This window comes from Lycorma delicatula, chromosome 3 (genome assembly GCF_047948215.1).
Source record: "Lycorma delicatula isolate Av1 chromosome 3, ASM4794821v1, whole genome shotgun sequence".
Lineage (NCBI taxonomy): Eukaryota > Metazoa > Arthropoda > Insecta > Hemiptera > Fulgoridae > Lycorma > Lycorma delicatula.
The window spans coordinates 75,301,745-75,313,285 of NC_134457.1; the positions used below are offsets into that span (position 1 = coordinate 75,301,745).

The 11,541-nt window shown below is 27.0% G+C and overlaps 1 protein-coding gene across 1 annotated transcript in view; it reads left to right on the forward strand.

Moving 5' to 3' along the window:
• The window catches only part of Snx1 (sorting nexin 1), a 54,340-nt gene extending 43,057 nt beyond the window's left edge, over window positions 1-11,283 (forward strand). The window contains exons 10-11 of the mRNA XM_075360013.1: window positions 1,623-1,775; window positions 6,369-11,283. Coding sequence (XP_075216128.1) covers window positions 1,623-1,775; window positions 6,369-6,419 — 204 coding nt within the window. The 3' untranslated portion in view covers window positions 6,420-11,283. The remainder of the gene's footprint in view (window positions 1-1,622; window positions 1,776-6,368) is intronic.
• The last annotated feature ends 258 nt before the right edge of the window (window positions 11,284-11,541 follow it).

Here is an 11,541-nt window from a genome sequence, read left to right on the forward strand (position 1 = left end):
GTTTATGTAATCTATTAAAATATTTGTGAATATGAATTAAAATCAGTTTAAAAGAAGAAATAAATAAATATACTTTACTTAATAAATACTTTTATTTAAAAAGTTATTGAAATGTTGTAATTAGTTCCTTTTAATGACTTAAAAAAATTAGTTTTCTATCGCCATTTAATACTCACAATTTATCTCAGATTTTATAACAAATGCAGCTGAAATGTAGATCTGATTATTTAAAAAAATATATTTTAAAAGGCTTTGAGTGCTATTATTTATTAGCTACTAATAAATATAATTTAAACTGGATTTTTTGTACCTTCTAGAAATTGTTGTTGAGTATAGTTGGCTTGGTCATTGACATTATATGCTTCTCTTGTATCCTTCAGTTTTTTTTAGGTATGAGGTAGATTGTTTGAGATATAGCTGAATCAGTTACATTATAATGTTAATGGCTCTTCAATCCTGTCTGCCAACTGCCATTCCATTGTTGGATTTTAATAACAATAATTCTGGTTTGGCGATTCAAAAATGTAGCAAGATTGTGTGCAGATGTGATTATATTTACTACATGAACAAGGGTTTCAATTGTTCGTGTCCAAATCAAAAGCTGTGCTGATTGTTTGAAAACTTGTGAAACATCATATGAGCCATAAAAAAATTTGCAGAATTCCACTCCCTGATATTTTTCAGGTTGTAAAGGATTCAATTTACTGTCTTACCTAGGAACCATTATTTTAATTTACCTATAGTTGATTGTTTATTTACTTCATAATGAGTAATAATAATAATTTACAACAATATAATAAAAATATCTAGTTTATGTACTTCATGTAGATTTGCAATAAAAATTATTTAAAAATTGTTGTTACAAAGAAAATATACTCATATGTATTACCTGCAAGCTTTGCCACTATTTAATAGAAACTATTTTATTTAGTGTCATTTTTACTATTAATTCTGATATCTAACAATAAATTTAAATATTGTAATTTTTCAGTTGAAATATGATGTAAGAGTATTTTTCAACATGAATTGCCACTATAATAGTTTGATGCCTTTTCAGTTACAGTATATTTTATTTTTGGATGTTCCTATTGTTTTTAATTAAAATTGAACAAGCTTCTGAATTGAATTTTTGTCCAGATTGTTACAGTTACAGCGCAACACAACCAAAGTAAACACAGCTACATTTGAATGTAACAGCTTGTGCATGTTTACTGTTATTTCATAACTATTATATGCTGGAATATGTTAACAAAATGTCCCGCTAAATGGGACAAGAATTATAATGTTTCAAAATCTATACCCAGTAGTCGATCAGACATGAAAACACGATTTCACTCAATATTAAAACACAAAATTTAATGCATTTGTTGCGGTTGAACAGTATACTGGAAAAGATTAATAAAGATTTTTTTTTTGTTGTATTACTGTCAATTATATTATTATTTTTTGAGAACCACTTTCAGTAGAGTCTTTTTTTATTGTCTCTTGCCTTTTTTTTTCATTTTTTTCTGATATTTGTGCTTTTTAATTTATTATTGAATGGATTATGGAGGTCACCATTTTGGGAATTATTTTAATTTTGAGATATTTTTAAAACATTTTTTATTCTTTTCATGTTTTAGTGGGAAGCTAAGGTAGTAAGATGCCAGGAAGAATTTAATAGCATTTCAAAGATGATCAAAAAAGAAATGGATCAATTTGAAGTTACTCGTGTCAAAGAATTCAAGTCTGTAATATTTACTTATCTAGAAAAGCAAGTGACTCATCAACAACAGGTATTAATTTACTTTAAAGTTCCTTATGAATGTGCACATACTTTTAATACTCAAAGTGCAGGTGGGTCAGCTTATTACAGAGTTTATTGATGCCCTTTTGCAGGGTGATAGGAGGGGGGTCCCAACTTTAAAAATGGCAGCTTCCAACTTGACTCCGTATTAAAGAGTAAATTTCATTTACAGATTTTCTAGTGGTTCAAGTAGCTCATTTATAAACCTAAAGTCTCAGCAGTGGCAGTAACCTCTTGATTATGATATTGGAACGCCCCCCACTTAGTTGCTGTTGATGTGATTGTAGATTCACAAATAAGCTACTTGAACCACTTGAAAATTTTTAAATGGAGCTTACTTCAAACTGGAACCAAATTGGAAGCTGGCATTTTGGATTTAAAGTAGGGACTTCCCACCATCCTGTAAAAAGGCATTAATAAACTTCATTGCAAGCTGCCCTTTTAACATATTTTCTTGCCTATCTGAAAGTATTATTTTGTCTGCCTTGATTTATATTAATTTTTGGTTCTGCTGACATATTACAAAACTTTGACAGAAAAGAAAGACACAAATCAGAATTTTGACCTACGACAGGTGTAGATATGATCTGTTAGGATGTCATCCAGATGTCTTCACAGCCTTTACTGGTTTGGTAGTGAATTACACTGTCATCATCTAATATATTAATTTCATGCATTTACTCAGCTGCAAATGATTGTTTATTTTTTAAGTTGTGTATAAATGTGCACAATCTGCATTTCCTATAATGCGACCGTCACAGATTTAAGTTCCTCATTTCTAAATTACATCCTTATAAGTCATCATAATAAACTTTAAAAAAGAGATATAAATTGACTTACTTTTTAAATGTTTGGTGATATATTTCTAGAAAATTTTCAGAACTATGATGTATTTGGTTTTTTAATGGTTTTGCTGATGACGTTGTTAATGCCATTCATCTTAAGGTGATTAGAAGTGTGTTAAGGTGTAATATAATAATGTATAATGTTTATCAGTTGTAGTTATTGTTTTGGTTTAATGCCAGTTGTTAGATTTGTCAAATTTTTATTAATAAATAATGAATAAAACTTGCGCGTGTGCGTGCATGTACAGGTATGTGTGTATATATATATATATATATATGTAGCCTATATGTTACCTATATATATATATATATATATATATATATATATATGTAGGTGTATCATGAAGTTCTCCTGAGACTTTTATAACCTACTCTGTTCATGAAAATAATGGAAAAAGTTCATATAAACATATGTCCAAAAATGCTTCGTTTGCAAGTTATGGTTGGTAAAAGATTTTGCTCAGATTTCAGCCACCGTGGTGAAATGAGGTCATACTGAAATTTTTAAGGTGTTAGTTAAGAGAACAAAATTAGTGTGAGGCAGGATCCCTTAAAGTACTTTAATGGTAAAATTAAGATAAGATACGTCTTATTTCAATATTTTATACTAGGTAGTTTATATTAATAGAATTTATAATACCGTATTTATTCCCCCCCACCCCAGAATAACCTCTATATAAGAGCACCTCGATTTTCCGGACCAAAGATCTAAAAAAAAAAAATCTAGTATATATCAGTATTTTAAAGTGCAACAGTTATGATAAAAAATACGAAAATATTCAGAAAGTAAAACATTTAATTCGTTCATTTAAATTACAATACTAATATTACATTAATAATTAATTACTGTAAGTACTAGTTTAGTTCAGAATCAGTAGGCCAGTAAAACAAAAAGAAAGTATCATGTTGAAAAGAATCATTTCAATACACTTTTTAATATGGGATTTTATTTTTAATTAATCACTGTCACTGTCAATGTATGTAGAAGAGTTACCGGTAGTCTCCACTTCGCTTTGCCAAAGGTGATCGTCTTCACTACCATCAAGTTCATTAGATATTCTGCATTTTTTAAAACTCTTCCTTACTAATGCCATGAAAATACCTTCCCAAGCATCCAAATACAAATCTGGTTAAAATCTGGGCGTTTGATTCTTCCTGAAGATGTGAGAAAGAAATTTTCATCAGGCATCCATTTCCTGTACAGTTGTTTTAATGCAGATTTGAACGGTTTATTAATGCAGACATCTAGTGGTTGCAAAAGAGATGTCAATCTGCCTGGAATTATTACTTGGTCTGTCATACTCTTTTTTAAAATGTCTTTCACTGTATCAGTTGTATGCCCCTCCTCCCTGATAACTATCCATTACTAGCATACCGGTATTTTTTTTATTAAGTAAATCTCCTGATCGCTTTTGCCGTACACACCTGATCCAATCTAAAATTAAGGTTTCGTCCATCCAACCTGATTTCTGTGCTCTGATAATAACTCCATTTACCTGTACGGTAGGAAGTGTTTCTTTTAAAATGATCCATCAGAAGTAATGCAAAGCATAACACTACACCTCTGTTTTTCATTACCACCAGTGCGAATCGTAATACTTTTTTCACCTTTTTTGTTTACGGTTTTGTCAAACGGCATTTCAAAATATATGGGGGTTTGATAAGCGTTCCCTGTTTGAGAAGGCAAATAGCCTTTATTTTTTCTAAAATTTATTATGTATTTGTGAAAATGTAATATTTTTTGTTCATAAGCATCTGGAAGTCATTGAGAAAACCTTTCATCTTATTGACAAATCATTTTGTGCAAAAAATTGTGTTATCCATCCACGGTTGCTTTAAAATCAACTTTATTCAATGATTTAGCGATTTCACGAGCATATGAGTGACACATTTCTGTCATGACAGCATAGCCGCATTTCCTTTTTTTCATAACAAAGTCATTAATTTTTTTTCTATGTCTGTGTATTTGGTTTTAAATCACAAAAAGCCCTTTTATTACCAGTGTCTTTCACCAGAAGTTGTTTCTTCTTACGCCAATCTGGAATGCAGCTTTCATCTACATCAAATTTTCTTCCTGCTTCCCGATTTTCAATTTTTTACCTCTTTGCCTCCTCTATAACGTGCAGTTTTTCATTTACTGTAAAAGATCATAGACGCTGTCCTTTTGTACTCATTTTAATGCCATAATTAAAATAAATCACCGTATTAAACTTTACAAGATAAATTAAACAGATAAAATGCACATAACCGTCTACATATACAAATAGTAAAATGACTATGGCGAATAGACAAGACGACAATGGGTAACTGATACTGTAACTCTAGTGTCATTAGAACTGGATGCAGCCTATACAGAATGAGTCAGTTTTATAAAAATACTGTAACTTCATTCCTATCGATAATATGAACAGGATGTTAATAATTAAGGATGTATTCTGTATAAGCGGCATTAGGTATTGATAAACGAAAGCTAATGTAACTACTTCTTTATGTTACTTTACATAAATTATCCTGGCTAAACGCTATGTTTCAAGTAAGCCCCGTACCCTTATTTTTCTCTCAAATTCCAAGAAAAAAATGCAGGGGTACTCGAATAAATATGGTATTTAAAAATATATAAATAAATATAGAAAAGATAGAATTAAAAATATATGTTCTTTTTTAGGCAGAACATGCACTTTTACATGTAGAACTTATTATATTTGTTCAAAATACACTTAAACTGCATGAAATTTACAGTCAAACTGATGTTTACAAAAATAAGATAACTGACTTAACAGATGAAACATAGATTGAATATATTGTCTGTTCATACACTAAACTGGTGTCCTTAACATTTTACAGTAGTCATCACCAACAATGTCATCTGAAGCATCAGTGAAAAAGAATATTGTAGTTCTGAGATCTTCTAGAAGTACATACCTAAGAATTTAGAAAGTTAATTACTTTCTTTTATTTTTATAAATAGTTAAACTTCATTATATTCATGTTTTGTCATTTATTTAACCTCCAGATGGTTATTGTCAGGAATATATTTACTAATAAAATTGATATGGTTTCTCATTCTGGCAGAATCTTATTTTTTAATACACTTTTTGCAAAAAAAAAAGAAATTTTCTTATTTTTTAATTTGTCCCAATCTCATTAAACACTTCGCAGTTATTATTAAGCAAAGTTTCCTTAAATGTAGTATGTGTTGGAGTACTATTTATTTCCTGTAATATATAGTACTAGTAATATATAGTTGTAGTATGTATTTTTATTTCCTGTTTAAGAATTTTAGATATTGGTTTCCTGTAATCAACTCTTACATATTGTTGTGTTTTACATCTGAAACCACAATTATGTGCCTATAAAATTAAATGATTATATATTTGCTGTATAAATTACAGTAGAATGTTTGAGGCATTCATGCAGATCTGTGTTTTCTGGTCATTACCCCCATGTTGAAAGAAGTTTTTAAAGTTACTTTTAAAAATATTTTTAAATATCATTAAATGATACTTTAAGTGTTGGGGGAGTTGATCCTTTCCTTTTTCCTGCTTATATTGCAAATTGTTTTTAAATAACACACCTTTATGTTAGGTTTGTTTAATTTTATATTAACAACATCTTTTAAAAATTAAGTTAAAAAAGCTTTCATAAATGTTTGTTGAGTAAGTTCGAAAATTATAAAAATATTAAATTTAAAAATTATTAGCCTATAGTCAAGTACTCATAATTTTTTTTCTTTGCAGCTTATAAAATATTGGGAACAGTTCTTACCAGAAGCTAAAGTCATTGCTTGATCATATTAAGGATTTATGAAAAATTCATTCCAACTGTGAAAAAATGTCTTCAAATTTTAAATACATATATATATTATTTTTATACTTTATTTAGCTTTACTGATAGTTATATTTCAAAAAATGTGTAGATTTAGAATTTATGAGTTTATAATTATATTGTTCTTATTATAATTAATATTATTCTACAACTTACTTTATAAAATTTAATTAGTATTTTATTTAGATTTTTAAGAAAACTTTATTTAAGAAAAGGGTACATTTAGTAATACATTTTTCCATTATAATCTTTCACATATGTTTTATTCATTCCTTACAAATAGCTTTTGTATTGTTACCTTGGGTATGTCTATTCTTGAATAGATTTATTAAATGACAGTAACAGTTGATCTTTTTAATACTGTCTATTTGAAATTCATATCAGAAATATCTTCATTATTACTGAAGTCCATTTGCTTTCATAATCAATCAATTAAACATTGATAAAAATTGATAAAAAGTAAGAAAAAATATAGTTCTAGTATGTGATATTATACTTTGTATCATTGATAAAGGTCTGTGGATCATCCATCACCCAGATTTTTTGTACCTTTCATTATTTTATAAATTATGTCCATAGAAACGACATGTTGATAATACATATTTACGTATTTTTGCAAAAAGTATTGAATCCATTTTATTATTTTTTTTGTTTATGAACTTTTAAAACAAGTGCTATTAAATCTCATCCTATTTTTCCCTTGATGTTGTTCACTGAGCATTTAGTTTTATTGTTGACCTATTTAATGATTAAAAATTAGTTCTGTTATTAATCTTGGGTGCGATACAAAAGTGAAACAAAAAAGACTAAAAGCACTGATTGCCAACAAGCTAATAAAAAGGTAATAAAAAACAGACAGTAAACAAATATCATATGTTAATTTTATTAAGGAAATGGTTTAAGTAGGAACTAATTAATTAGTTATGAAATGGAATTAATTCTACCAGTTGATGAACACATTTACCCATATAAGCTCTTTGCATGTGCCTGTCTGTTTTTAAAGTTCACTCATCAAATTGGTGACTAAACAGTTATAAAAGTAATCTGCTAAAAGGTGTAGGAATCGAAGGTTGTAATTAATTGGTGATCTCAATTGTATTTTTATAAGTAGTTAAAAAATATTACTAACCTTCTGTCCTTTCCACTTGTTTTAATAAACGTTTAAAATTAATAATTTCACAAAACTGAGTGTGATTTCTGTTTTTACTATTTAATATGTATCTTTTAGTTTATTAATTATTATCTATAAAATAAAATTTCAGCTTTCTCTTTTTAATGATTCATTCTATTCATTCCTCATCTAAATGGGAAATAAAAAACTGTATATTTACTGATTTGAGTGATTGCTGACAGGCAACAACAGCTCATCACAGTCTTGTTAGAAACAACAATTGCAGCTTAACATTTTTTTACTTTCATGTATTAATTGATATCATCAAATGATAATTTTTTGATGCAGATTGAAAATTCATAAAAATTGTCAACATTACTGTCTGAAATCTTTTGTTGAATAGTATTTTTGTTTACCTGTCAGAATATAGAATAACATTGTCATTTTTTAGTGTCATATGGTCATGTTATTCAGGTGTTGATATGTCCTTGACGTAATATTAAATCATATTTCAGAGCATTGATTATAATGATTAATATTTATACACATATTTATTACCTATTGGGTATAGTATATTAATTGTATCATATGTATGCAAATATTATTTTAAAATATTTTTAAATGTTATGTATCTTCAAACATTTTTCTTTATGCAATGTATAGTTTTTATTTGTGTTGGAATGAAGCTAAATTGAATTATAATATATAAATATGTATAATTTATATATATATAAATTATACATTATATGTGTGTGTATAATTTATAGTTATTAAATTAAATTGTTAATTATAGAGCTTAACTATCCTTTATGATTTTTGGGTAACTTTAGTTTTTAAGTACATAATTTTAAAAAACTAGCATGTAATATATATTGCTGATAACAATTATTATAATCAAAAAGTTTTTTTATATAATCTATAGAAAACCATTTGCTAAACCAGAAAACCATCTATTTCTGTGAATAAAATACTGTACTACTATGTTGCATAAAACATATCAGTTAGTATTGTGTTTCCTTTTTTTCCATTAAAAGTTACTTCTTTTTTTATTTTTTATTAATAATGAAGTGAGTTTTTGGTCTTTTCTCTTCTATCATGATTTTTTTGTTTCTTGCTACTACATAGGATTATAAATTGTTATTTTGAATGTAAAGATACAATGACTAGCAATTATTTTTAAAGCATTCTATAATTAATTATAGTTAGTAATTAAATTACTGTTTCTCTAAAACGTAAAACTAAAAAAAAATTAAATTTTCATTAGAATGGGACAAAATTAATTATATGAAGTTCTGGATAAACTTTTGTACAGTTTAAGCAGCACATGTATTTGGGAACTGTACATTGATTATGTGTCCCCTAACATAATTTTTCAACATTTTTTCAATTTTAATTTTTTATTTTATTTTATTTTTTTATCATAGTTATTAACAAGTGTCAGACAATATCATTATGGTTTCATCTTGAATTAGAAAGTTTATGAGAAGCCTGAAGATGGTTATCATAATTTTATTTTTGTTGTTGTGAATGTGGGTAGTACTTCTTTAAATTTGCTATACCGTTTCTATAGATTAATAAGCAATTCATAAAAATTTTCATCATATACAGGAAACAAGTTGGCAGTGAATTTCAGTATCTATAACCAAGAAAGGGGAGATGATTACATTAGGAAATGGGGGTAGCTGTACCCCAACCATCCTCCTGTATCTCAGTCTGCTGTTGTAATTGTCTTTGTTGTTTGAAAGTATCTAAGATAAATCACACAGGTACTGGTTAGCAGTCTCCTTTTGTACAAAGATTTTGAATGACTGAGTACACTTGATTATAACTTCCAGTTACACATTTGTTCACACTTTCCACTTGGTTTGAAAATTAATATGGCTATTTTAAACTCATATTTTTTTGTTTGAGTTGTTAGAACAACTACTACATCAATGGTTGTTATTTCTGAATGTTTCCATTTTTTTAAAATTATGTTAGATTGATGTTGTAACATGTTAAATTATGAAATTACTTAAATAATTACACTCTGTAATTCAAATTAAAAATAAAATATGTTAGACATTTTTGTCATTAGTAATTTGTTTAATCAGTCACATTCTGTGAAAAATTTTAATGCAGTAATAATAATATTATCTTCATTATATTTGTCCATGTCTTTTGTTTCCTACTAGCCTCTTTTCCTTGAATAGCTGCTGATTTCAATTTTGATGTGGTTGTGACTGAATGCATTCTGTTCCTCTTTCAAATCTTTCTATACCCTCTAAGTATACCATAGATGATAGATAATCTTCATATCCAGTCCATTGCAGTTTATTGCTTCTTATAAAATTAAATATCTTATTAAAATAATACATTCACATAGATCTCTTTTCTCCTTACTAAAATTTTATTTTTTTCCTGATCACCCAGGTTTATTTTGTCATTTTTCTCCAGATCCATGTTTTAAATTCCTTAGTCATCATTTTTCCTTAATATACCAGTATCTTGTTTTATATTGTAGGCGAGTCATTGTATTCAAAGCAGTTTCAAAAACCTTTATTACTCTTAATTTTTTCTTTCTAATGAAAATGTAGTTGATAATTTAAAATATTAAAGGTTTGTAATATGTAATAATATATATGCAGTTTTACACAGGTTAATAAATAATAGTTTAGTGGCATTACAAAAATCTTGATGTAACATTTTAGTTACATATCAAACTAAGTTTTGGTGCTATTTGAAAAGGGAGCTAGTTTTTAATAAATTAGTTTATTCTATTAAACTAATTATTAATAATTTAATTATTATGAATCAAATTTTCTAAAAAAATGTTATGTTTTTTGAAGAACCTCTAACTATTATACAAACATAAAAATGCTATTTATAGATTTTCTGGTCCATATAGACATTTTTATGGTATCCATGAATTGCACAGGAGTCTTGATATGGCATTTATTAAGGATATCATAATCATTCCAAAATGTTTACTCTGAATCTTTAATCAAATTATACCTGTTATGTGTTTGTTACGATGCAGTTTAAAACAGAACTGCATCATAAAAGCCAAAAAAACCTTTATTATAAAAATGTGAATTTTTTGGAGATGTTTTAATAAAAAAATGAAATGCAGAGAAAAGATTCTTTAATAAAAGATGATTCACTACTAAAAATTATATTAATGATTTAAAAATTTTAATTCAAAACTGCTTGTATGATTTACATATGGTAACAATAATGTTATACATACTGCAGAATATACAAATTAGGTTTGTTTTTTTATTACATTTGTTTGCTATTTATAATTACTATTACATAAATAATGTTAAATTAACTGATTTATTTAACTTTATAAAGCCTTATTTTGTAATAATTTTTGAATTGTAAATCGGTTATGTAAAATTATATTTTAATTGTTTGTTACATCTATTCATAAATTTAAAAATGAAAGTATGTGAAGATTACTCATTCACTTTGCTTTTAAGTTATGTATTCTGCTGAAAATATATTTATATTTTCTGTGTTTGTAACAAATAATTGCAAAATTAAAATAATACATGGAATTAGTGACTTATATGTTTCTTTGTTTCATTCTGTAGATCAGAGCATAGTTTTATGAATTATGTAGATCACATCATGAATGTAGTTGGAATACAGGTAATTTAAAGAAATTGCTCCAGCGTCTGCCTGGTATGATTATGGGAAGCTATGGTAAAATGTGACGAGAACAGCTTTTCAAATTACAAGATTATAATTAAAAAAGAAGTGGATAAATCCTTATTATCAAATAAAGATAATTTTGTGAAATAATTGCGGTGGAGTGATTTGAAAATAAATAAATAAAATACCATATATTACTATGTGTGCAAATATAAACATGTTACTAAAAACAAAACTAATACAGATAGTAGTAGCCTGTGTGTAAATAAGGTACGAATAACATATTGTATCATTAGTTAAAAAAGCATACCGTATACAGGAGGATTATTTAATTA